At 51.5% G+C, this 25,102-nt stretch overlaps 9 protein-coding genes and 3 non-coding genes across 12 annotated transcripts; 6 read left to right on the forward strand and 6 right to left on the reverse strand.

The window, feature by feature from the left end:
* Positions 1 to 359: 359 nt before the first annotated feature.
* On the reverse strand, positions 360 to 2,147 carry BO70DRAFT_232183 (uncharacterized protein). The gene is made up of 5 exons (XM_025538796.1): positions 1,602 to 2,147; positions 1,281 to 1,544; positions 1,006 to 1,217; positions 866 to 935; positions 360 to 802 (listed from the first exon to the last, which is right to left on the reverse strand). The coding sequence occupies exons 1-5, from the start codon at positions 1,830 to 1,832 to the stop codon at positions 407 to 409; spliced, it is 1,173 nt and encodes a 390-aa protein (XP_025400345.1). The 5' UTR covers positions 1,833 to 2,147; the 3' UTR covers positions 360 to 406.
* A 2,723-nt stretch (positions 2,148 to 4,870) lies between these two features.
* On the reverse strand, positions 4,871 to 4,941 carry BO70DRAFT_t138. The gene has a single exon. It is a non-coding gene; the product is annotated as a tRNA-His (tRNA).
* A 1,226-nt stretch (positions 4,942 to 6,167) lies between these two features.
* Positions 6,168 to 7,067, reverse strand: BO70DRAFT_361390 (cell wall mannoprotein 1 family protein). Its single transcript, XM_025543026.1, has one exon. It carries the CDS (start codon positions 6,995 to 6,997, stop codon positions 6,386 to 6,388), a length of 612 nt encoding a protein of 203 aa, XP_025400346.1. The 5' UTR covers positions 6,998 to 7,067; the 3' UTR covers positions 6,168 to 6,385.
* A 1,645-nt stretch (positions 7,068 to 8,712) lies between these two features.
* BO70DRAFT_352112 (uncharacterized protein) lies at positions 8,713 to 9,811 on the forward strand (the record flags this gene model as incomplete). Its single annotated transcript, XM_025541776.1, has 5 exons — positions 8,713 to 8,790; positions 8,977 to 9,250; positions 9,340 to 9,482; positions 9,619 to 9,674; positions 9,742 to 9,811. 5 exons carry the CDS (start codon positions 8,713 to 8,715, stop codon positions 9,809 to 9,811), a joined length of 621 nt encoding a protein of 206 aa, XP_025400347.1.
* On the forward strand, positions 8,727 to 8,798 carry BO70DRAFT_t128. The gene has a single exon. It is a non-coding gene; the product is annotated as a tRNA-Arg (tRNA).
* Positions 9,812 to 11,211: 1,400 nt separating the features above from the next.
* BO70DRAFT_352113 (FAD-binding oxidoreductase) lies at positions 11,212 to 12,928 on the forward strand (the record flags this gene model as incomplete). Its single annotated transcript, XM_025541777.1, has 4 exons — positions 11,212 to 11,298; positions 11,366 to 12,279; positions 12,337 to 12,557; positions 12,645 to 12,928. 4 exons carry the CDS (start codon positions 11,212 to 11,214, stop codon positions 12,926 to 12,928), a joined length of 1,506 nt encoding a protein of 501 aa, XP_025400348.1.
* A 2,157-nt stretch (positions 12,929 to 15,085) lies between these two features.
* BO70DRAFT_361391 (uncharacterized protein) lies at positions 15,086 to 15,578 on the forward strand. Its single transcript, XM_025543027.1, has one exon. It carries the CDS (start codon positions 15,099 to 15,101, stop codon positions 15,411 to 15,413), a length of 315 nt encoding a protein of 104 aa, XP_025400349.1. The 5' UTR covers positions 15,086 to 15,098; the 3' UTR covers positions 15,414 to 15,578.
* Positions 15,579 to 15,650: 72 nt separating this feature from the next.
* On the reverse strand, positions 15,651 to 15,767 carry BO70DRAFT_t137. Its single transcript has one exon. It is a non-coding gene; the product is annotated as a tRNA-Phe (tRNA).
* A 603-nt stretch (positions 15,768 to 16,370) lies between these two features.
* On the forward strand, positions 16,371 to 18,634 carry BO70DRAFT_361393 (uncharacterized protein). Its single transcript, XM_025543028.1, has one exon. It carries the CDS (start codon positions 16,674 to 16,676, stop codon positions 18,177 to 18,179), a length of 1,506 nt encoding a protein of 501 aa, XP_025400350.1. The 5' UTR covers positions 16,371 to 16,673; the 3' UTR covers positions 18,180 to 18,634.
* Positions 18,635 to 18,967: 333 nt separating this feature from the next.
* On the forward strand, positions 18,968 to 20,553 carry BO70DRAFT_361394 (alpha/beta-hydrolase). Its single transcript, XM_025543029.1, has one exon. The coding sequence runs from the start codon at positions 18,975 to 18,977 to the stop codon at positions 20,193 to 20,195; it is 1,221 nt and encodes a 406-aa protein (XP_025400351.1). The 5' UTR covers positions 18,968 to 18,974; the 3' UTR covers positions 20,196 to 20,553.
* A 438-nt stretch (positions 20,554 to 20,991) lies between these two features.
* Positions 20,992 to 21,530, reverse strand: BO70DRAFT_395684 (carbohydrate binding domain protein; the record flags this gene model as incomplete). The annotated part of the gene is made up of 2 exons (XM_025546557.1): positions 20,992 to 21,328; positions 21,397 to 21,530. The coding sequence occupies 2 exons, from the start codon at positions 21,528 to 21,530 to the stop codon at positions 20,992 to 20,994; spliced, it is 471 nt and encodes a 156-aa protein (XP_025400352.1).
* Positions 21,531 to 22,509: 979 nt separating this feature from the next.
* Positions 22,510 to 24,939, reverse strand: BO70DRAFT_428583 (uncharacterized protein). Its single transcript, XM_025547992.1, has 3 exons — positions 24,420 to 24,939; positions 23,858 to 24,359; positions 22,510 to 23,778 (listed from the first exon to the last, which is right to left on the reverse strand). The coding sequence occupies exons 1-3, from the start codon at positions 24,796 to 24,798 to the stop codon at positions 22,725 to 22,727; spliced, it is 1,935 nt and encodes a 644-aa protein (XP_025400353.1). The 5' UTR covers positions 24,799 to 24,939; the 3' UTR covers positions 22,510 to 22,724.
* Positions 24,940 to 25,102: the final 163 nt, after the last annotated feature.

Here is a 25,102-nt window from a genome sequence, read left to right on the forward strand (position 1 = left end):
CCCGGTCTGGCTTCCCGATTAGGACTGTGGCTTTCAATTAGGAAAGCGGGTAAGGTAAGGAAAGGGTGTGTCCTGACTACTCCGGTGTGCTTGGATCGCCTCTCCCTAAGGTTGTCGACCGACACAAACAGTGGTTCTATCAGAATGATGACAGGAATTCAATGAAATATCGAATCATATCGCCAGAATGAATTTATATTATAGAACGAAGGATTATTTATTACATATATGCTGAACCTGTCCAACACAGAACACGACCGACGGGTCTCAGACTCCGAACTATCCACCCACACCTCCATGGCTTGTATATAACCACATGGAATGGGGAAAGCGGCCAGAGCCAAAAAGAAAAAGAAAAAAAGGACACGATGCCTCAAACTTCCCCCCGGAAGCCACGGGAAGACGACTACCGCATCGACTCCGTGACTTCAACGCGCGTCTGAACCCTAATCCCCGGCGACGCACACTCCGCCCTCTCCTCATCTCCCCGCCGCTCCATTCCTCCACCCTTCACCCGAGTCCGCTGGCCCTCATGAGCCTGCCACCGGGCCGAATCCTGTGTGAGTTCGATCTGCGACTCCGTCTCGGTCCGATAGCCATAGCCGTGGTGGCTGTTCTGGCTGCGGGTGGAGAAAATCGACCAGACGTTGCGCACCATCGACCCGAGGCATCGATCATCCCGGAACAGGTTCCCGTAGCATGGCAGACACGCGGCGATGATGGAGCAGTTGGGCTCGAGGACCATGAACACGGCCTGGTTACTCTCTAGTCGGAGAATGACTACGTGGGATTGTACGGCGCCCTGGGATTATGCTTAGTAGCTGAGCCGAGCTGAGCTGGAGGGGTAGGGGTGGTGGTGTTTTACATATCCCTTGCCCACGCTGGCGAGTGCCTTTCGGAGGAAGAAGTAACGGATTATGGCGGCGATGCAGCAACTGTGGTTTGGGTAAGTACATATGGACGATCGGAGAATGGGTTGCAGGGGGGGGGGGAAAGGAGACGTACAAAGCCCCCAGCCAGAAGATCAGCATGATGCCGATCTTCCTCTGAGCGGGCATTTGGAGAGAGAGAAGCATGGGCATCGGAAGTAAAAGAACGGCGAAGTCTATCGCGATACTGGTGGTTGACTGGGCCATGCCCATTGAGATGACATTGAATCGGAACCTGCCACGCCCCGTCCAGGAGCCGCTCGTCGGGTCGCGGGCGAACATAATCAACTGGTTGTATGGGATGGGTAAGAGCCGTAACCTGCGTTTTGAATCTCCGGGTATGGTACTCACACAAAAGAAAGTAAATCCCCAGATGACCACCAGGGCGATGCTGATCCACGAGATGATCTGGAACTTGTTCGTCGCGAAGATCCGCTTATACAGGAACAGGATTGAAATCTTGACCGTCGACAGCGAGACTTGGAGGATGAGGCTCAGGACGAAGAGACACTCGAGTGACGTTCTCATCCCCTCTACTATGTTCATCTTGTACTGGGTTATTCCGGCGATGCCGCCATACACCCAGATCGTGATGCTTATGCCTAAAGTGGAGAGCTGGGGATGGTCAGCCGGTTGCTGCATTACAGTGATGCTTTGGTCGGCGGTACATGCCCACGCTGCGAGAATCCACCAGTCGTCTCCTTTCAGCTGTAGTCGACATCTCGGTCGCGCCCGGAACCGAAGAAGGATCGATAGTAGAGACAAAATAGGAAAAATGACCGAGACAATCGCGAGAGTGACAGTAACGACCGGCGTTGCGGGAGTTGTAGACAGATCTATGTCTGAAATACACAGAATCTTATCAATCTCCGAATGAATGTACTCGAAAATAAGAGAAGACATAATGAAGACAAAGGAAAGAAACGGTGTTTTGCCAGCCCTGGGCTGTTTTTACATGAGTGAATGGGCCCAAGGCATGTAGCGAGCACGGGTATATTAGTATTTGACATATTGAGCTCTCTGGGGTGGAAGGCCGAGTTAGGAAATTAGCTGAGAGAAGCGCAACAAAGCACAAACGGCGCCATCGTGAGCTGTGTGCTGAAAGGCCAGTGATCGTCCACTCGGCATGAATCATTCTGTGCGACATGAGAGGTCGCGCCAACACTGGTTATCTCTGTAGGAGGATTATCCAACATAATGATCATTCTTCAGGGCGATCGGGCATTCATAAATCCCTCGAATGAAGATCCGAGATTTCCCGATCCCGAATCAGGCACCAATGGACTGCGTACAACCCTATCTTGGACCTAACTCCGGTCGCTAGATCTTTCTTGAGGAGAAACGAGCGGGAGTTCTCCTTTTGGCTCGGTGGTCATCCTGTCAGGGTCAATGTGGGCGCCACAGAAACATCGCCGATTGAGCAGGTGGGTCATCAGGAGCGATGACTCGCGTCTATGCGCGGAATGGATGCCCACCTAGGCCAGACATCACCACCACTATAATCCCCCTTTGAAGACCTCGGAAAGAGTCTGATCACGGAAGCTGTGCGCTCATCTTGATCGTGCACCTGACCGAGCTGGGCTGCAGCCATCCGATGCTGGCCCGGCCGGCTCCGAGTGAATGCCGTCGCGATCGAGGTTGAAACGGTGGACGTGCATCGCCCAAGGGTACACGATATCGAAGTCTGGGTAGTGATATGATGTGTACCCCTTGGATTGAAACACAGTACGCTCCGACGCAGGCATGAATTTGACAAGCGTGCGAAAGTATTGACCACTCTGGTGGTGGCTCAACGTTGCCTGTTCTCCCTAGCCTGTATGGTGGAGTCCAGAGGATTTCACGCATGTTGTGATCGACGGACGAGATAGGCTGGACTGCCCAATGTCTCCAAGCTAATATAAGCCTCGGCGCCATGGAGCTTCCGTGTAGTTACAGCATGACATCCGGTGTTGGGCCTAGGACACCCAGGCTGCGGATGGGCATATGTGGAATACCTCTTTCTTTGTTCTCATATTTAGCCGAGGTATTAGCAAAAAGCAAAACGGGTGTTCCCATCCATGGGCTTTAAATTTCCAACTCTCTCTGCTGTTCGGACTTTTCACAGTCCGGTCAGGGATCGAGAAGAGCTTTCTTTTCTAAACATCAACAGGAGCCGCAAGCATGGCCTTGAGAGCCTTGGCGGGTCTGGACCGCTTCGAGAATTCCCTAAGAAATTATGCTTGTTGGTTGGTCTTTGCAGGACTCCAATAGCATGTCAAGTATAGCCTATGCGACTGGCCGAATAGTAAAGTGTTGCCTCCGCGGGTAGTGGTTGGTACTCGCTCGATCCTGTTTCAGAAATGGGTCAAACCCACTTTTTTCCTGTCGGGAATCGGGGACTGGTTTGCCGTCTGCAAATGTCCATTTTAACTAACCGAAGGGCGAGCATGGGGACTTCTTTTCCAGGGGTCATGCTGACCTGAGCCCGATCTCCATCGGCCTAGCCCGCCACTCAATCCAGTTTGACAAAGGAAATCATATCGTACGCCAAATCACAAGCATAAAAGAATTTGTACGCCACCGTCTGGAGTATTATCACCTCCAATCTGAGTAATACTGATACGTGATGTTGGATCGGAGAGGTCTCAACCAAAATTCCAATAGCTGAGAGAAGGGGGGGGGGGAGAGCAGCTCTCGCTATATTCACTTTTCTTTGTTCACAGAAACTGGTGCCGGTTATCCGTCGGGATGCCTATCTCGGTAGCCCGTGGAGCCTGCCCCCCTTCTATCATTTGAGCTCTTGCTGTGCATGACCAGTAGGCTAAAGAGCAATCAATGTATGAACCTGATTTACCTTGACTAGTCATATAGAGGGATCACGTGCTCCTCGCCCCTGTATCATGTCTGCCGGCCTCCTATTTATCATACAACAAGCATCACCTCCCTCCCCAGAGGTTCCGACCTCCCCCAAGTCGGCTAAATCCGTGGGTACTAGCTAGGAGGAAGAGAGAGGCAGAGGCAGTCACTGCATGTAGTATCCTCAGGCACAGCCCGCTGACAAGCGGCTGCATATACAGACACGTCTATCATGTGATTATACCTTACCATTTAGAAAGGCGGGGTGGTGAAAAGGGTGTGTCTGTATCGCCTTCCTATACAGACAGACCTTGATGTCAAAATTGCATCATGCCGGAACTAGCAATCATTTTCGTCCGGTAAGAAAAGTCTTTAAGATTGACAGCCTCTGCAAGCCAGATAGTCATAGCGGAGGCCCAGGCCCCGGCCCCTTGTCTATCAATCCAAAAGCATTCAGAGGATTGTCATCGCACACCATGGTACTGGAAATGCCGTTGTAACGGGAGATCCTCTCGTCCTGCCTCTTTCGCTTATCTTCGATACCCTCCCCCCCCCCCCCCCCCTCTCCATCCTTCGGTGAATGTCGATACAGAACTTTCATTCGGTGCTCAGGAACTGGGAAAACTGGCAATAACCTACTTTGACTGGTGATCATTTGGCTAGGCTCTGCGGTGGTATTCTATGCTTCCGGTGCATAGTCCAGCTAGGCCTCTGCCTCACCATCCGCCTCTTCCTGTGATTCCTCGGTTCTTGCCTCCGTGTACTCGTGATACTGAGTGTCAGAGGGACTGTTTCTGGGGTTACCGTCTGTGGTGACTGCCTTTCCAGTCTCATCTGCCTCCCTGCCTTCTAGCTGGCCACCCATATGACCTGACACCAATCCAACGGTTCTACGGTCCTACAGCCTCGTTTCCTTGCTACTGTCGGCTCCCATCGTCCAAGTAGGGTAAGGAAAAAGTGCCAGTCCCGAGGGGAAGTATAAAGAGATGGCAGAAGGCATATAAGAAATACTGAGGGTGCACCTGCGGTAAAAAAAGAAATTTGAAAATTGTTAGACTGGATTAGTGAGATACTGAAAAGAAAAAGAAGACAAAAAATGTGATGATTGGCGCTGCCCGGAATCGAACCGGGGCTGGCACGGCCACAACGTGACGTCATACCACTAGACCACAGCACCTGTTGTGATGAAAGCCGCATGAATTATGGCATTATGAGCGAACGATTATATATTTATTGATTGCCCACTCTTCCATTGTGAGTCCCTAGGATAGAAACACCTCAGGGCAGAGGTCTGTCTGTTTCGAATTAAATATTTAATCAACGGGCTCGAGGCTCTGTAGGGTAGATATGCATTCTTCGCTTTGTTTTAAGAGCTAAAGGCGCGAGTTTCTGGAATAGACATTACTATCTGTTGGGATGATGGCTGAATAGTAAATAAGTAAATATATTTTCACTTCTGATACTATGCCATGATGCCATCCATCCTCTGTCTGCTAGGACACAAATCTTATTAAAAAATGGTAATTTTTTAGTGGACCCATGTGAAATATTCCCATAATAATGATATTAATTATTTATTGTCTGCTTCCATGTTGTTCTACGTCACCCCCCCTGGATCAATCCATGGTAACATACACAGACTTAAGAGTCTAGATATTGAATCAGTTATTTCTCGCATCCTTTGACCAGGGAGTTATCCAATCATCCAACTCGTTCTACAATTGCTACTCAAGTTTATACTTATACACCTCCGCCTAATAATTAAGATATTGTGGCTTCCCAGTGTTCCACGCTTGCAAATAACAGGATGACTCAAGAGGTGAGAGGGTTATTCAGGCAGCATACCAATCACTCATCTACCAATCCTGTCTTATTGTTCTCCCGTAAGGCTAAACCCTTGTCTGCATATTATACCAATACATTTCTTCTTAAAAGGAGGGATTTACTCTTAAGCACTAGCTATACAAAAGGCTCTAATAAACACATGACAATTGCCCCTTACCCACCACGAACAATCCAAGAGAAGGGGGGGGGGGGGATGTAAATAGAAAATACAGAAGAATAAAGTATGATTTGGTCCCCGCTAAACAAATGCGAAAGGAGCGAAATCGACTCGCTGGCGAGGAATTCTTCGTGCCCAATCCATGGACCAACCACATCAAGCGTAAAAAGAGGCATAGCTGTGGCACGCAATATAGATAGCGGGATTACCACTCCTTCAGGGTGCTATACCGCTTCGCCACGATCTCGACAAGTTATAGCCTGCAATTCGGTACCCGTTGCATCTAGAGACCAAGGACTGATTTTTCATACCGTGTTAAGTGTTGGTTACGATCATGCTACATCAGAAGTGGTGCTGCAAAAGCGATACTTATTATTTCAATATAACTAGTTCGACATTTCACCGGTTCCTCCGCACAAAGTCATCAGATCAATACCATTCCGTGGAAAAAAGAATGCCACTCGACCACAAAGGTGTCCAGACACCCCAGGACAGTAGAGTGTTGATTAAAGGATGTATGTGTTCCGATACATGCACCCCAACACGTCTGCACAAAACCAGGCCCAGGCAAGAGAACAGCTCCTGACTTTCAGGGCAGCAGACCCTCAATTCACCCCCCTTAAACAGCCACAGCGACAGGGGCAGCCTGGAAAGTCTCAGCCTCAGCCTCAGCCTCAGCCTCACGCTTCTTGGGCGCCTGGTCCGCAAAGTCCTTGACACCAACAGCAATGGCATCGGAGATACCGCCGGCAATGTTGCTAGCAAGGCTCTGCAGGTTCTGGGGAACCTTCGAGACAATAGTGTCGGATAGCTTCTTCGCAGCCGCCTTCTGCTGAGTCAAGTCATTGTAGGTCTGGGCGCCCTTGCCCGCCTTGACAATCTCGGCCTTCTTCTTGTCGAGGTTGCTAACGACAGTGGTGATCTTGGTCTTTAGGTCGTTGACCGGGCCGGGGAGACCCAGGGCGTCACCGGAGCTGAGGGCCCCGGAGCCGCTGACCTTGGTGTTGCCGTCGTTGATGGCAGTCACCAGGTTGTTGGAGGCGGCCTGGACCTTGCTCACGTCGCCACCGTTGTAGGCGTTGATGGCGGAGCCGAGAGCGTCGACCTTGGTACCGATTCCGGAGAGGACGCCGGTGACGGTGGGGAGGTCCCGCTCCTGCACCTGGGTGGGAGCGGCAAGGGTGCCGGCGGCGAGGCCGAGGGTGAGGACGGAGAAGATGGAGAGCTTCATTTTGGGTGGGTTGGTGGAGTTATTAGGATTAAGAGTAGATTTGGTTGGGTTGAAGAATGCTTGAGTGATTATTGAAGACTGTGATGCTGATGAAGGTTGATGTTGGGGGATGTTCAAGCGACTTTATATATTCTTTAATCCGACCCCCGTGAACATGTTGAAGGCATGTCGAACCCCCCAAACTCGCAAAGAAATGATCTCATGATGCACGTTGCATGATGGATGAAAATTGGATAAGATGATCTCCAGGCACATCACAATGCGCAAAGACCTAAATTTTCAGTGATCGACAGGGTCTGAATCACCCGTGGTTCCAAATGTCTGAAATTCCGGGGAAGCTGAACCCCACGGACCACAAAATCAGGTGTTTGGAGTGTTTGCAGTTGGTAAGTGGAAGTATAAAGTGCAAAAATTCCAAGACGATCTCAAGCATGGCCGGTGACACCATCGGTCCAGATCGCCAAGATCGCCAAGATCGCCCACGGGGTAGATTCCGATGTGTCGTTCTCATCTCTCGGATAACTTTATCTGTGTATCATCACATGGCAGACTCAAGACTTGGTGTTTTTTTGTTGAATAGACTTTGCGTGGAGGGGTTGCAGCTATTCGCCTGCCTCTGGTGCACTGACTGGCCCTATTACAATAATCTTCATTGATGTAATAGGCTCTACAAGAGAAGAAGTCAGCAATATGTTTTCTGTATGACAATTAGGATAATAATTACAAAGTAACTGGGATGACTAAGGGGCCAAGTTCAAGTTTGGTCCGTCCGTCCGTCCGTCCGTCCGTCCCGAGGGGGACTGATACCCCAGAGGGGGGCGATGAGCCGCAGTGGGGCGACAAATAGGATGGATTGAGCTAGAAATAGGTACAGCATGGTGGAGTATGGTGTCTTAGTATGAAGCACAGTGCTACGCCTCCCAGAGAGCATCTTCCCATCGGTTGGTTGACATTGACTTATGCCAGGGGGTCCTGTCGCGGGTGCAGCCCGAGTCCCGTCCCGATGTAAGACACTTAGGGCACCGCCCCATAACCCTGATCTCGGGTTCACCAGCATGCATGTTCCCCACGAACTCCCTTCCAACATAGCGAACTGCAAAGTTCAGGATGTGCAGTTAGCAATACCCTACTAGGACTTCGTGAAACTCTACGTATTGCCTGAAGCGGCCACCGAGTATTGAACTATAGTAGATCGCACCGGAAAAGGCGTGGTTTGAGCGGGGGGAGCCGCCCAAGCACCTCATCGACACGAATATGCTTGCAGCGCCTAATACCCTAGACTTTCATTTCAATTTAACTAATCCCATTCGAGTAATATATCTCTGGACGGGAAACCTTTCTTACAGAAAGGTGATTCACAATGTTCATCAACAACCCTTGAGAACTGTGTATGGAGATCTGTGTTTGCCTAAATTATTAAATCACACTCAATGAACGAAGGTATATTCAGGCTCGCGACGAGTGAATTAACTGGGTTGAAACAATTGACGAGCCGGGACAAGTCGTCTCATCAATCCTCTAAGTTACACTGAGACATGGCTGGAAGGAGCACCACCACCACAGGAGCTGGGGGACTACGCGCCCTGTGTCGCTTAGAGACACGCAGAGCAAAGTTATGTTCTAGTAAGAAGAGTACCCGAAGATGGAAAAGGAGATTAGAAGAAAAATGCCTAGATACATAAACAATACAGCATCATATTCTAAATAATGTTATCATGTATCATCAGTTGGCCTGCTGGCCCAATGGTAAGGCGCTTGACTACGGATCAAGAGATTGCAGGTTCGAATCCTGCGTAGGTCATTTCTTTTTTTTCCCTGCTGGAAACAGGCTTTCGCGGGAAGTTACTCAAGTCCAACTAGACCACGGGGAAGAACCCGAGCACATAGGCCGGAGGTTATGGAGATAGACTCACTAAAAGCCGGGCGGACATAAGAAGGCCCAGCACGATGCGGCCACTAAACAGTAAGCTGAGCTACAGCACGCAGCGAAGGAATTAGAGGCGGTCAAGAAAGACCTCAACACCGCAAATACGACGATCACGCAAATGCGGACCAAAGTGTGGCAGACCGAATCCAGGTATCAAGGCTCCTTGAATGGTGTCCGCGAGCGTGACAAGACGATCGATGAGATGAAGGCCGAAAAGGAGGCTGCGCGCCTGGACGACTACAATAATCTCGACCCCGATTACGATGGGGCAAAAATCATGATCGTCAGCAGAACCTGCTTGGCGAAGGCAGTGGATATGGGAAAAGGTACGTTGCTACGCTGCCATTTTTCGTCTTCCCCTTGGATTCTTCCCTTATTAGCCACAACGATCACACTCTAATGCCATGGTTACTAGACGGTGGAAAGAAAGCCCACCTGTATTCTCATGGGTACGATTACCAGAACCAAGTGCTTCAGATCAAAAAGGTGAATCCCCGCGATCGACGTTCTGCTTGGATCATCACCTTGGATTCGTCGATGAAAAGGACACTTCGGACAGTGAGTGTCTCCGTCGCTATACGGACAATGGTGGGGGAATGAGGTCTCGGGAATGGTACATCAGTTCTACTGAGCCTGGAACGTACAAGTATATACGCCTACCATCTTGTTCCCATGTCTGTCTTGCCTAATCTAGTCTGACAAGTTCCAAAATCTCTACGGCAAGAAATATCTGTATTCTGACAGAGAGGGGTATGTTCATCTTTATTCTCCTGCCTTCTCAGTTGATTGGTTGTGGCTTTGCTAAAGAAACGTGCAGGTACCTAGGTGCAGCTCCTTTGCGGACAAATTCCTTCGGACAGCTGTTTTCGAGACTCCGGCTTCCTTGAATGGTCAATATCGCGTTTTTTAGTACATGAAATTTATTTGAATTCATATATAAGATCATCCGCGACAGTCTACATCCCAGACGTGTGACAGAGTGAGAATGTGGTTTTTATAACATGGAGGAGGTCGCTGGGTATTAGCAGCTCGGATACAACTGCTGGACTCATTCTACGTACATCGAGGATATCAAGAAAGATTGATTTAAATCTCCAAGATAGAGACACTTCGGTTTCCCTCATGATCAGATTCGTCCTGTCAATTCGGTGTATCTAAGCACTACCAAACTGATATTATAAAGGTCCGAAGCTGCCGTTCTTCCGGCAGAGAAAGGAACCCACTTGGGAGCTTGGACAACAATGGACATTGGTTCCAGATGTGGTTGACGGGCCAATGTCTTCTGTCTTATTCACTGTGTCAAGGAGTTGGGTACCCACGGTTCCAGAAATTACTAGGGTCTGAAGAAAAGATCTTTTTCTCGAACTTACTCTTGCGTTTCCCGCTCCTTCCTATGTCCTTCCCCTATGTCCTTCCCTATTACCCGTACAGTTCATCTGCCCAGCAGTCGGTTGATGGTGATTACCATTTTTTGCCACGTACGTCGGACACTTGTTCTCCAACAGTGATTAGTACCACGAAGAGCTAGGACATGCAGCGCTGGGTGCGCCATGGCACGTCCTACCCCGGTTGCTACTCTTGCAAGCTTCAAAATGTCAAGTTTAATGACACGTTGCCTTGTACGATGATTTTAACTGATCAAATGGCTGCTCAGAGCAGTGTGTCTAGGTGCAGGCGTTATATATGGGTGACTAGTGCGCTTTCTCTCGGCTGGTGCTACCCATATATATGTGCAGTCCCCTCCCTGCGGTACTGTGATTTGATATAAGGATGCTGACATCCAGGAACTATGAGTAGACGCCGATCACACCTGGTGGAAATATTTCTTCGCTATATAAGTATGTACCGTGGCCACCTGACCTCAACAAAACAGAAAGGCTTATGCATATAACCTAATCACGTCTTTAGTCCCCACCATCCCTTGTTACGGGGTCAAATTGATGGACTCTCAGTCTGTCTCACCATTTCATTTCCAGTATCTTCACCCATCCCTGCCGAGCTCTATGGAGAGGTCACACGATTGTTTATAGAGGTCTGACAAAGCCAGGGCCAAGCAAGCTAAACCCTGCTCAGTGTCGTACTCGGGAAGGCGGGTTTCGAACTACTGGGTTACGCGGGTAGCAGCAATGCGAGTGCTTTCCTTTTCTTCTATCGTTACTTCTTCTGCTGGTGACCCTGCGCCTGGGCTTCGGGGCTTTTGCTGAACGCAATAAGAACCTGCTTGGAATCTCTCAGGCATTGAAATATACTCTGTGGTGCACGGATTTCTACCATCATGTTTAGCAAAATGACCAGCGTGACCGTGGTAGCTGTGCTTCTCGTTGCCCTGTTCAGATCCTGCCTTGCGCAGTCTACTGGCAACCAAGATCGATGCGTACGTCCAAGCTGAAACCTCACTTAACCGACAGCGCAACTAATTCCCTGACGTGGCTGAACTGTAGTGTGCAGCCCTGAAAGCGAGCGCCATTGGCGACAGAACGGCCTTCCCCGGCAGCATTACATACAAGGGATTTCTCCATTCCTACTATGCCAGCAACGCCGAGCTTCATCCCAACTGTATTGTCCAGCCTCTCTCGGCACAGGACATTTCTGTGACCGTCCAGACTCTGACCAACTCGAGTGCTGAGCCCTGTTTCTTCGCCGTCCGCAGCGGCGGCCACGTCGCTGTTACTGGCGCAGCTAATATCGAGCATGGTGTCACTATCGATCTCTCAATGATGAACGGTACTACGTATAGCCCTCGCACAGGCACGGCTTCGATTCAAACTGGAGCTCCCTGGGGCTCGGTGTACGAGACTTTGCTACGTGACAATGTCACGGTCCCGGGTGGCCGTGTATCGCCTATAGGAGCCGGAGGCTTTCTCACGGGTGGCGGAATTTCCTTCCACGCCGCGCGTGTTGGCATCAGCTGTGATAATGTTCAAGGCTACGAGGTGGTTCTAGCGAGCGGCGAGATCGTGAACGTGACTCAACACTCGTACCCTGATCTCTTCAGGGCTCTCAAGGGAGGCTCCAACAATTTCGGGATTGTGACCACGTTTGACATGCCAACTCAGCCTGCAGAAGATGTTTGGCGTGGTGATGTTGTCTATAATATCTCCCACACCCGCGAGTTTATCTCGGCGGCTACAGAATTTGTCGATAACATTGCCACCGACCCCTTCGCTTCCTTCGAGGGAATCTTTTCGTACAATTCCACCACGGATCTGACTTTAATAGGCAATATCTTGGTTTACACAAGGCCAGTTGCGCGGCCTGCAGCTTACCACGCGTTCTACCAGATCCCTAATATCACTGATATTTCGAGATTGACGACGATCATGAACATCACTGAGTATACATATGTATCTTACCGGTGAGTTCATTAGTTCTTACTGGCGGCTTCAATAAGCCGGCTAACTCAAGCCCTCAGTATAGCCGGCCGAACAGGCACCTATCTCAACCGAGCGGACATCATCCATAAAGCCACCAGGGTCTTGTCCAAGGGAATCCGCGCAGCCAAGTCCCGAGCGCAGAGCAAGGACTTCAGCGTTATTCTCGTCGTTCAACCATGGGTCCCTCTTTTTTGGAAAAACAGCCAAGCCCGAGGAGGGAACGTGCTTGGATTGGAGCGGTTCGACCAAAACATGATCAGTCAGTTAGACTATTTTCTACCCTCTCCCTCGCCCCGGGATACCGTGTGATTTCCTACTAATCGCATCTTGCAACTCACCGCGACAGACATCGACTGGAGCTACTTCTGGAATGACAAAGCCGACGATGGCCTCTTCGATGACATAGTTGGATCTGCACAGGTAGAGATGGATGAATATGCAAAGTCAACGGGTGCATATAATGAGTTCATATACTTACATTATGCCGGTCGCACCCAGAACCCGCTGCGTGGGTATGGACGGGATAATGTGGAGTTCATGCGACAGGTGTCGAGGAAGTATGATCCACAAGGTGTGTTTCAGCGTTTGGTTCCGGGGGGTTTCAAGATCTCCAGCGTAGGAAGCGATTGAACTCAAGTGCAGGCAGGCTATACAGATTACATGGATGTGTAGTCATTCCGATGAGTACATGGCAGTTGAGCGGTGGTGGTTTTTTCTACGTATACTCGTAACGGGAAATGGGGTGTGTCAGTTGCTTCCCGAGCTGTACACAGTTACTTAGACCCCTCTTATATTCCCAAATTGGATGTTACTCAGTCTTTGACTAACCCAGTCAAACTCTCTCCATCACGCATCGATTATCGATCCATCTTCTCATACTCCGGTAGAGCTCAATTCACCGTCCACTCCGACTCAAGAACCTGCTCGGCAGAAAGACGATCCTCCGCTCTAAAGGACGGCGTCCCCTCCCTTTTCCGCGCTTTTTGCACCCTTTTCTCAGATCGATCCTCCCACAATGGATTTTCAGATCATGGTCCGCCATGCTCAATGAGTTTCTCTCCACACGCCTCTCGTTTCTCTCACCAGTCAATTGGCAATGGGCCGAGAGCTTTGATCTGCTGTCACGTCATGTCATCTTCGTCTGTGAGGAGGCCCTCGAACAGGGATTTCTGGGCAATGAGGGTGGACGCTTATGTAGACGTTGTTCACTATTGTTCACTTAGAAGTAGGGGTGTTTAAGAGGTTTGGGTTCCGGGTGCAGATGCAGCAGATAGATTTTATGAGTGGGGAGTTTATACTGTACATGGTGAAGGATTATGGTTGTTTTGGTGAGGTTTAACCAATGTCGTTGGTGATTTAATAGATTTTGGCTTTGCTGTTCGCGTATGGAACGTGTAGCTCAAGAGTATCTTGGAAATATATACGTAGAGAGCTCTGAGTTAGGGCTTGTCGGGCAGTCCGACTCAACGGCTGAAGCAGAGATCCCAGTGGGCTGCGATCGGGCTGGGCGGGGTGCCTTCCCGAGGGGGGAGCTGAGGGTGTTCTCAATTCGAACATTCCGGTCTTTTCGGGTGCTCTGAAAGATTCGCTAAAGGAGACCGGACGCATAAAATGATGAAAGTTCATGGATACATATTGTTGTTGAGTCTGTGCCTATCCCCAACATAAATCTTTCATTTCTGCTATGATGACTTCTCCAAAGATACCTGCGGCGGCTAACGAGTTTCTGGGATGTACTGCGGCAGGGGATGCTAGAAGAGTAAAGTTGAGACCGGGGTAATGGAACATTAAACCCGCTAATGGTGAATGGCTGATGCTGCCAGAGTTGATGTTGTGTTACTAAAGTATTACATCAGGCCGGGATCTCGAGTAACACACCCGCGACAGGGGCATTGTAACTATATTCTCACACTTTAAGAAATAACTATCAACACCACCGACCCACGACCTTCATTCTTGATCAAAATTATAGGAAATATAGCGAGAGAAACAGCAAAAATACATACAACAGAAGGGATTCGCTGGTGGTCACCCACCCAACTACTAACCTCCCGGCGTGTGGCTTAAGTACGGCTGAGCGGACGGGAAGCCCTGTTCTCCACACCCTATGGTCGTATGTGCTGCTTTAACAAAGGATGTGTAATATGTCCAGACTAGTTTTCCCGGAGACACATGTCTCCGATGATGGTGGAATTCTCAATAACATCTGTGTATCCCCTTTTAGTCTCTCCTGGCTAAGAAGATGTAAACAACACCAACCTGATCCCACAGTGCCACTGGTTTGAAGTTTGTGTTTTTGTCTGGTTGGACGGTACTGTCACAACTAATGTGTGTGGGACTGTTTTATGTACCGTGCCGTGTACCAGGCTATATATACACCGCTCCTCAATATCACTGCCGTGCACCTTGGAGGGACTTAACCAGGCAGCATAAGGACCCTGTAGCAAGACACAATTCCCATAAGTAAGTTATGTTTATTCGGACTCTTATTACACATAGTAGATGGAATATTAATGTGAGACACTACATACAAATCCCTTAGCTTTTACAGCTTTCTGGTTGGGAAGGAGACATAACAGGATATTCTATCCACACGAAGTCAAGCTTTCTAGTTTATACCTAGACTGGATTAGCGGATCTTGATACCGTAAACCAGGGTGTCACCTGTCTAACAACCTATGTTAAGGTGTCTACAAGGCTAGATAGTTAGCCAGACAGCTGACAAACGCGTTACTACCAACGTCAGCGGTAAACAAACCATCCTCTCTCCAACCTTCAGCAACCACGGAAATAATCAACAATGAAGAAACTCCTCAGTCAAGTCTATCCAAGACAGCAAGGGGGCGATAAAACCGAAAAACAGGCCCAACAAAAATCAAAAGCCCTGCGCCGGATCTTCCGTCGCCTAAAAGGGACCAGCATCGATACACGCCCCTTTCCATTCCTCAGCCTCCCCCGCGAGATCCGCGACATCATCTACCGCGAGCTACTAACAACCCCTGCCAACGGCACCCTATGGATCCGATACAATGTCAGCCTGCCTGGATCCAGCGCAAGATGCGGCAACTGCACACGCTGCACTTCCAGCTCGGCCCGGGCCGCTCCTGGTATGTGAGGAATATCGGTTCCGTGTCCCCCGAATGGCAACAGTTCTTCCAACGAGGCTGGATGGAGAAGATTGTGGCAATATCCCACACATCACGACTTTGCGAGTGGATGATGCGTTCGTTCAGTTTTGTGATCAAGTCCGGGATAGTGAGTGGGCGTCTTTCCGTGACCTGCTACCTTCCTACCACCTCCCGTCTCCACTCTGATCCGGATCTCCACCACGAAAGAAGAAAAAAAAGGAAATTGGGACGAGCCGGGCTTGAACCGGCCACCTTCAGATTTACAGGAACATCCCGAAAGGATGAAACCTAAGGCCGAAGTTTACTTCAGTCTGACGCGCTCCCAGATGCGCCATCGTCCCTTGGTAGATGACTAAGAGTTGCTCAAATGCCTCTATTAACCAGGGCAACCCAGACACATCATCAACATAGACAGAGAAATGAAAGAAAACAGGAAGTATAGGAAATCTGAGTTTAGTTGGAGAAGTGCAGGCGGCAAAATAATAAAAGGGTCTTTATTTGGCTCTCAATAGTTACCTCGGAGACTATAGCAGCTATAGGGCTTTGTAAATACAAATTTGTTCTTTTTGCAGGTAGATACACCTGGTATTTTTAGTCCTGGATCTATTCCCTGATAGTGATAGAACATTCCATGACTGCTAGGCAGTGAATTGGCCAAGGCCCGTCTCGACTTAACTCACTTCCCATGAGATGGCTGGCTTGTCACCCCGCCCTTGATAGAAGAGCGTCACATGACACTGCGCGAGCTAGAAAGGACTAGCCTCAAATCCCGGGATTTCAGTTCCGGGCTACGAGTGGCTGTGCAACAAGGCGGAAGGGTGCCAACAAGGCTGACAAGAAAGTGTGTCTGCTGCAACCTGGAACCTGGAAGTTTCTCTTCGTATCAAGAACTCTAGCAGGCATGCTGCAGTTTGCCGATAATTCATCTCTCGCACCACGAGCTCGCCAAGCTTTGGATACCCCCTACTAATTCACCAAGTGATTTATTTCATCATTGCCCATGGTCTACTGTGGGCGCCCATCGGCCAGCTGCGCCCCGTGCCGCGCCAAGAAAAGGGGGGTGGGTGCCTGATTTCTCCGCGTCGCAAGGCTGCAACTGACCATGCCCCCTCCAGTGCGACAAGGCCGTCCCCGCCTGCGGACAGTGTACATCTATCTATCTTTATCTTTCCCAGTCACGAACAAACTAACCGGATCCCGTAGGCCTTCGGACAGGCCAGAAATGCCCTGGTTATCGCGATGTATCCATGCTCCGAGTCCGCGACGAGACGAGCCGGGTCATTGATCGTGCCCGTGCCTCCAAAACATCCCGGATGGTTGCAGCCTCAAACCGCCTGCCGCCATCGACAAAGTCTTCTGTGCCATCTGGGCTGTCGTCGGTGGGCGACACCATCCCCCCCGACAGTTTCCACGTGGTATCGATTTTGTCCGGCCCGCCCGCGCCATCGGAGAGTCTCCGCGAGCTAGGAACCAGCTATTTCCTGGCCAACTACGTCCTAGCCGGCTCCGGGCCGTCATCGGGCTTCCTCAGCTACACCAAGAACGTCCTCGCAGACGGGGTCGGGGATCACGAGCTGGTCCAAGTGGCCATTCGCGCCGTTGGCCTAGCCGGCATAGCCAGCACCACGGGCACCGATAGCATTTTATACCAGGCGCGCGCCAGCTACGCCGATGCGATCCGCCGGATCAACGCAGCCCTCATGGATCCCCGCCAGGCTAGGAAAGACAGCACTATTTTCGCGGTGATGGCCCTCAGTCTATTCGAGACCATCACCTGCTCCGACTCCAACTCCATGGAAGCATGGCGGAATCACATCAACGGTGCGGCAAATCTACTGATGCACCGCGGCGCCACCCAGTTGAGATCCCCCCAGGGCTTGAGAATCTTCGGGGAAACCATATCCCACATCATCACCCTCTGCTCCCGCTACAACCATCCCGTCCCTTCACCTCTGCGCCGCTTGCGGGTCGAGATCGAGCGCCAATTACCCCGCAAAAGCCCCTCCTGGATTGTGGCCACGGCCCATGTCGATCTCCTGGACCTGCAACAGGCAATAAAACCAGAACAAGACACCGCGTGTCTGCCCGATGAATGGGAGACGATCCTCGCACAGGCTGTCGCGCTGGACCAGCGCCTCGACACGCTCATCGCCGACCTGCCCACTCCCTGGCACTTCAAGATCGTCAACGACCCGACAGCGAACCCCCGCGTTGTATACCACGGCACCTACCACATCTACTACAGCACCTGGATCGCCAAGATATGGGATGCGCTGCGCGCGTGTCGTATCTTCGTCAACCAAGCCATCTACTGCTTACTCCTCCGCGAGGCCGGCATGTGGGCCCCGCACCTGGTCTCCCCGGACGGGGGCGTCTACGCGCCCCTCCTGCAGCAAGTATCCGATACGACGGCCGAAATGCGCGACGGGATCCTCGCGTCCGTGCCCCAGATGACGGGCTTCGTGCAGCACGATGTGGCGACCGGGGCCTCGTATCTAGATTGCAGTAGCGCCGGCATGCCACGGCGTGTTCCCGCCTCCGGGCCTTATTTCTTGCTCTGGTTCCTGTTCCTCGCGGGGAGTCTGCTGATGAACCCGCCCGAGACGCGCGATTGGGTCGTGGATCGCCTGCGTGAGATCCGCTCCGCTACGGGTATCCAGAAGGCGGGCTACCTGGCGGATCTGCTCGAGAAGTATCACGGATTTCGGAGTGTAGCGCTCCCGGCCAGCGTCTTTCTGATTCCTCGAATTTAATTTATTCCGTTTTTTGTCTTCACTCTGTCCCCTTTTCCTCCTATGAATGAATGAAGCGGCGCTGTGGTAGTTGGGGCGAAACGTGGGTTCGAGTCCCCGCTGGTCTTCTCTCTTCCTGTTTGAGACTAGCCGTGAATAAAATACAGCATTATTATTATCTGTGGTATTTTTCAACGGCGCTCTTGCGGATGCTGCTGTGGGGCGTTAGGCTGGGAGCCTGCTATGGATCCATGCGGAGATCACGCCGGCTTTATCCGGGTGGAGCCTACGGATGGATCTCCGCGCTAGTCCCAACATGGTATGCATTCTGAACGGCATCGTGCATGCCTTCTTGGGACAGTGGGTCTTTTTTTTCATCATCGATGCCTGGTGTGGCTTTTCTCATGCTTTTTGTCAGAGTGGATTAAGATTTGCTATTATTGCAGCGCCTTCAGCTGTTATAGACAGATTGGAATTACAACCCTGCAGTTCTGAATCCCATGACTACATCTACATCATTCTGCCATACCGTCAATCCCGAGTGTGTAATATAGAAAGCTGCCGCTTGACATTCAGCTGGGAAATACAGAAGTATGCATCCCGTCGCAGTAGCACAGCCCTGCGAGGATGGACCCCACCACGGTCCTGGTGGGGCTGCCAGCCAATCCGGAGCCATGGGTCCCGGGGTGCGGCACTGGTTTCCCAAACCGGTCGATTCAGCGCCCGGACGCTTGGACCGCCGATCAGCCCGTTATAACCGGGCGTGCTCCCTCGTGCTTTCAGCTTCATCCTTCCACCACCACTCTACACATCACCATGACGCGCGTATACGCAGACGACAACGCCCTCCCCACCGGCTGGCGGACGCGGCAACCCGGCACGGCCATCTGGCTATTCATCTCCGTCCTCTACCTCTCCCTCCTTGCCCTCTTCTATAGCATCTACTACATCGCCCCTCCCCTCCGCCAATCCTCCACCTGGACCTACCGCCAGGCCTTCACCACGCGCTTCTCGAAACTCGCCGTGAACGTCGTCTACCAGATCGGCTTCAGCCAATCTCTAACCCTCGACCCGGGCAGCCTCGGCGACCGCTTCGTACTAATGCACCCCGCCGCCGCCGAGTGCTACCGTGGACCCCTCGCCAGCAAAACCACCAAGCCCGAAACCATCGGCGGAACATGGTATCCTTCCCCGCCGCCCAAACCATCGCCCTCCCCCTCCTCTTCCACCTCCACAACAACAACCACCACAACCGACGATGGCAAAAGCCTCATCGTCCTCTCCTTCCACGGCAGCGCCTTCCTCTGGCTGAACGGCCGCCCCGACGACTCAGGCTACACCGCCGACCTCCTCAACAACACCCTAGGCCCCAACACGCGCTCGCTCTGGATCCAATACCGTCTCGCAGGAGGCGACAATCCCACCCCCTTCCCGGGACCCATCCAAGACGCCCTAACCGCCTACCTCTACCTCATCAACGACCTGCACATCTCCCCCTCCCGCATCGTCCTAGCCGGCGACTCCGCCGGCGCCACCATGGCAGTCGCTCTCCTCCGCTACCTCGCCTCCTTCGACCCCCACTCCGTTCCCGGCCACCCCCTCTCCGACCTCCCTCCCCCGCGCGCCTGCCTCCTCTTCTCCCCCTCCGTCGAATACACCTTCGAAGGCGACGCCCACGCCTGGGACTCCCACCGCAACGCACCCACCGATTACTGTGACGGCACGCTGGCCGCGTGGGGCGCTCGCGTGTTTGCACCCCCCGATGTCGTGAGATTCGATGACCCGTATCTCTCGCCGGCGTTGTTTCCGTTTGCCACCCCGGTGCCGATTTTCGTTCAGGTGGGCGGCGCGGAGGTGCTCTGTGATAGTGCGAAGGGCTTCGTGAGGAATATGGCAGAGGTCCCGGGGAATCGCCTGCAGTTGTTGGAGATGCCTGGCCTGCCGCATGATATCTATATGATTGGGATGTATTTGGGGTGGAAGGAGGAGCAGAGTGAGATGATTAGGGAGGCGGCGAGGTTCGCGATCGCTGGTTAGGCCGAGCTGTTACGTGAGCGGTGTGTGCATTCTTTGTTTTTGAGGCCAGGTGTATTCCATTTTTCTGCAGGGGTTGTTCTTGTTGCAGCGGGGTGTTTTATCGGGGTTGGGCGGATTTCAATTTGTTTATATTGTACCATATGCTAGAGATATCCCTTTTGTACCTAGTTGATATGGCATTCGATCTACTCCAGTTTGCGGGTGCGGTCGCAACCGAGCAGCATATTTACCCTCAAACTTACTATGGAGCCAGTCGTGATGGATCTGGGCACCTGAATTTGAAGTTGGAAATCCCGATGTTTGGTGGTGAGGATGGGGAGGATGGGGGCCATTGATGCAATCATCTTTGGTTTGGTAGATGTTGTGTGACTGAAGCGTTGGGTGTGGAGCGCGAGAGGCCTTTCTCTATGATATGATATGTCTAAAATCTCTATACAGAATACAGAGATGCGAGGCGTAAGGGAAGTCGGTTCCCTCGCACACACTGCTATCCCGGTCCCTGTCTGTCTGCTACACCATCGCTTGAGACAGATGTCTTGCTGAGATGTATGGTTCCTTGCTGCAGTGAGAAAGTCTATCAATGCCAGTCACCACGTACCACTGATAACCATTCCCATCGATAATACCACATAGAACAAACGCGCCAATCTACTCAACCAAAACAATGACAAATACATCTAATCTAACCTTATAAACAGAAAGATACCCCACCCCCATCTTAAATTCTAAAGCATGAAACCAACAGCCCTACCCCACCCATCCTCAAATCCCAATCCACCCACCTAAACACCCCAACCTACTCCAAACAACCCTCCCTTTCAAGCACCACCTCATCGATATAAACCCGCCACACATCCGAAGTATCAGGTAAATTGCACCCCACACTGATGGTAAGCATATCCTTCGTCGTCAGCGCCGTATACTGCCCGGTAACAGCGGTCCACTCGTCCGAGGGCTCGAGGGACGCGGTCGCAATGGTGGTGTTCAAGCCCATGATGGCGCTCACGTAGCAGTAGTCGGCCCCGTAGGGGATGAGCACTTGCGCGCTGAAGTCGTAGGTCGCGCGTCGGGTGAGGCCCGTTAGGAATTGTGAGATGGAGTTGGCGTCGTTGTTTATGGCGGTTGTTAGGGCGCTGGAGTTCATTATATTATAATTAGCGTTGGGGGTTGTTTGGGGGATTCTTGGGGTGGGTAGACATACAGCGAGTACTCGCCATCAAAAGCAGCAGTCGCGTTCGTGACTGTCGCGACGTTGGGGACTTTGGTGAACCAGGGCGAGAGAAAGCCTGTCTCGAAGGACGGGTTGGTGATGAGGTTGCAGGGGGAGAGGGACATGGTGGGTGAATGGATTATATGAATCTGAGCGTTTTTTTTTTTTTTTGTTCTGAGTTCTGAGTGATGATCGGACTCAGAGACCAGCAGCAGGATATCAGGATTAAATAGTCTGCACCTCTGCATGGTCCGATTCTTCATCGGTCAGCCCGCGTTATATCCGGCTTAGCGCTCGGATGAGCCCGTACAACTGATCGAACGGGTCTTCGGGACGCCTGAGTCTATTTCGGGTGCATGGCTTAGGCCGCATCTCGTATCGCGGGCCGCTCCATTGGATATGTTTGGATATATTTGAGACAGTAGGAATTTGGAGGTGGATGGTTACGGGGGTGGGTTTAGGTGTCGGACCTTGAGGGAGGCTAAGTTTAGGGTCTTGGAGTTATCTCGCGCACTGGTGGAGGTGGAGGTGGAGGTGGTCAGCCGCTACGTGGGGTGGGCTCACATCTTAGAATGGAATGCTCCTCGGCCTTTCGACAGCCTGATACGTGCATCGAGGTGGTTATGGTCTCTGTAGGAAACATGTGTAACTGGATCACGGGTTGGGTGGAAAAATCGCCACATGATGGCACGAAGTAGGCAGAAATATGATGACATTGTCTGCTCTGTTGATTTGCCTGTTTTCCACAGGGACGGGAGTATCTCACTCTGCTCACTGTGTGGCAATGACGACGACGATGACGATTACAACTCCTCTAGCTATTCTAGGGCTGTCTCTGGAGATGGTGCTAGTGTCAGTGCTAGCACCAGTGTCAGTGCCAGTGATCCATGTGTAACCACCTGCCACGAGGTGGAGGTACCATGTCTAAGACATTTATCATCTAGCTGCCGTGGTACGATTTTCCCTTGAAGCATAGAAAGCGGAGTGGAAGACTTTCTGTCACAAATGCTGTTATGACAGTATTCACAGTCAGTACATGTATTCTAGTTTCGACATGACACTCCTTATATTTTTTAATACAGAAGCACATTTTGCAATTATACAGAAAAAGCCGGCCAGATGTTCATGGTATCAGTTGTTTATGGCCCAGTGGTGGTCTCTCAGACTGGTAATTGGAAAAGCTGAGCCTCGCCCCGACATAACTGACATCATGAATAGCCCCAGGGCGAGGAGCATCAGACCAAGTATGCCTAAACATAGGTGTTACGAGATATTAAAGCTCCGAGATCGTAATCCGAGCCCCTCGTGTTTGGGGTGATTCATTTCTCGTCCAGAACAAACATCCCCCCAAACCAACCATAAGCCCTTTTAAGTCTACGGCCAACACGCCGGGCAGTCGTGAAGCGCATTTTCCCGCGCGGATGAGGCTCATGAAATTGAATGTTCCTCTCAACATCGAGCTTCGTCGGCTGAAACTGCCAGACGGAGCCGTAAAGCTTCATAGCGGCAAAGCCGACCGAGGTCATGGCATGTAGAAAGTCATTCCACGGGACTTCGCCTGGCGTGGACATCACTGCGGGGTTAAAGAAGATGGCTCGGAAGACTTTAAGAGCACGCGCATTTACAGGAAAGCTGGGTTGGTCATCTGCGGGATTGGCCTGGTGAAGTGCTGCGGCTTCCTCGACGTGTGCGGGAGCTGGTGCTGGCGTCCCGCGGGTTTTGATTTTGGCTTTAGGCTGTGCGACATCCAGTTCTTTAGCCGAAATGCCCGAGTAGACCGTGGAGATTGGTTGGTATGAAGTGTAAAAATCGAGCTCGCTGATCTGGTTCTGTGCTTTTTTAGCAGGCTGCCACTTTTCGGCCTTCACCCACTCTCGGGTGCGTTGTAAGATGCGCTGCTGGGAGAAGAGTCTCTCCGCATCTTTGGTGCGGCATTTTTCGACGGGATAGGTGAATCTTCCATCGGAAGGGTCGCCAAGCTTGACCGCGCGAGGGGGAGTTCTCGACTGGGAATGCGCGCTCTTAAGCGTGTCTCGGATCCGAGCCCATGACTGGGTCTGCTTCGCGTAATCTTCCTTAAACTTGTCTTCACGATTCCAGAACTCAGTATCAAAGCCTCGGGCCCAGGGCTGATAGATATTCGACTGATTCAAACACTGGGCGAGAATAAAGAGATCGCCAATCACGTCGGTATTGTACGCAGAGACCAGCTCTCCCGCGCGTTTGTCCGATTCGATCAGACGCTCCAGCTCGTCCACGACCAAGGGCATACCAGCCAGGAACAAATAATGGCCATCTTCAGCCAGGGTGTGGAGCAGCCAACACAAGTGACGCTCTACATTGTTCATTTTAGAGCCAGGCTTTTCGACTACTCTTATAAATCTCATATCGTTGTCGGGTGGTGGCTGGCGGGCAAAAAAACTTTCGCAAAGGTGGAGAGGGCATAGCTGACACTTTGAGCTTGTTCGGGGGGCCCTTGGATCCCTGGTCGAGATAAAAGCTTAATCGGAGCAAGGCAGCAAGATACTCCCCGGGTAGTGGTTTTGAAGGGGAAATGACATTGGCGTACTTTCTTTGTAACTCGACCAATTTCTTGGCTTGGCTGCTAAGTTCCGAGAACAGCTCTAGCTCATGGTAAGCTGCGTCGACAGTGGTCCCGATAACGCGCGACCAGAAAATTCCTTCCCAGCCACGGCGAAGCGCTGTGTGGATATTGCCATTGAGGTCTTTCAACATCCCTTGACGATGTTCCTTAGTCTCCAATATCGTTCTGGCGAAATAGTCGGGATCTTCGCGCATTGCCCAAAGATGATCTTCTGCAGCGGACGCTCTTGTGGTGAGCAGCGACTCAATACGGCCAAGATGAAATTGCGCAGGACCCCGATATGGGGCTTCTGCAGCCATTACGCCCAAAGACTCGAAGCCACTTACATCACTTTCGGGCTTCAGGTGGACTCCGGAATGTCAGGAAGAAGTTCCCGGCAGCATTGAACGAGGAAATCCAGAAGGCGCACCTGTACCTCCATTATAAATAGGCCCTCCCCTGTCGGGGCGATGGATGACCGGCATTTTCGGCCAGGCATTGAGCAGGACCTTTAGTCTCTGTTGCCGAGTTCGCTTCGACCAGCGCTTCTGAATTGTAGCCTCATGGCGCTGTGCAATTGCATGCAGGGTCTCATAGCTGGTGAAGACCTCATCTGATCTTCTTCTGGCCTCTTGACGAACCTCTTCCGGAGACCTCATTTCAGGGACGGGGAGGGAACTACCGGAGCCGGCACCCACCGCTTTGAAGAAGGCGGCGGGATCACTCCAATCGATTTCATCAGACACGTCATCATATTTCGCGGCTTCCGGCCCAAAAGGGTCGAATTGATGGTTGGGTCTGAGCTCCATGACTGGTCTAGTCAGATGAATGTTTGTTATTGCTGAAAGTCGTTGATGCAGTCGTGTCCCACGCGGTCCGCTCCTGTTGACCGCGGGCGGAGGTTCTGCTGGCCAAAGGGACAGACAATCCACAATCTTCGCATCCTCTCTCATCATCCATCCTCTGTTGCAATATAGATTGACAAAAATTCAAAAACATACAAACAGGAGGGATTCGCTGGTGGTCACCCACCCAACTACTAACCTCCCGGCGTGTGGCTTAAGTACGGCTGAGCGGACGGGAAGCCCTGTTCTCCACACCCTATGGTCGTAT

The sequence above is a fragment of the Aspergillus heteromorphus genome (genome assembly GCF_003184545.1).
Source record: "Aspergillus heteromorphus CBS 117.55 chromosome Unknown BO70scaffold_9, whole genome shotgun sequence".
Classification (NCBI taxonomy): Eukaryota; Fungi; Ascomycota; class Eurotiomycetes; order Eurotiales; family Aspergillaceae; genus Aspergillus; species Aspergillus heteromorphus.

Bases quoted from the DNA above. Each gene is read 5' to 3' on its own strand.
- BO70DRAFT_232183 (XM_025538796.1), bottom strand. From the start codon at position 1,832: ATGTCTTCTCTTATTTTCGAGTACATTCATTCGGAGATTGATAAGATT. The intron at 1,218-1,280 runs GTGAGTACCATA...CCATACAACCAG, and splicing joins GGGGATTTACTTTCTTTTGT to TTGATTATGTTCGCCCGCGA. The intron at 803-865 runs GTAAAACACCAC...GCATAATCCCAG, and splicing joins CCAGCGTGGGCAAGGGATAT to GGCGCCGTACAATCCCACGT.
- BO70DRAFT_361390 (XM_025543026.1), bottom strand. From the start codon at position 6,997: ATGAAGCTCTCCATCTTCTCCGTCCTCACCCTCGGCCTCGCCGCCGGC.
- BO70DRAFT_361391 (XM_025543027.1), top strand. From the start codon at position 15,099: ATGAAGAAACTCCTCAGTCAAGTCTATCCAAGACAGCAAGGGGGCGAT.
- BO70DRAFT_361393 (XM_025543028.1), top strand. From the start codon at position 16,674: ATGCTCCGAGTCCGCGACGAGACGAGCCGGGTCATTGATCGTGCCCGT.
- BO70DRAFT_361394 (XM_025543029.1), top strand. From the start codon at position 18,975: ATGACGCGCGTATACGCAGACGACAACGCCCTCCCCACCGGCTGGCGG.
- BO70DRAFT_428583 (XM_025547992.1), bottom strand. From the start codon at position 24,798: ATGGAGCTCAGACCCAACCATCAATTCGACCCTTTTGGGCCGGAAGCC. The intron at 24,360-24,419 runs GTGCGCCTTCTG...GACATTCCGGAG, and splicing joins TATTTATAATGGAGGTACAG to TCCACCTGAAGCCCGAAAGT. The intron at 23,779-23,857 runs GTCAGCTATGCC...GAGATTTATAAG, and splicing joins CCCCCGAACAAGCTCAAAGT to AGTAGTCGAAAAGCCTGGCT.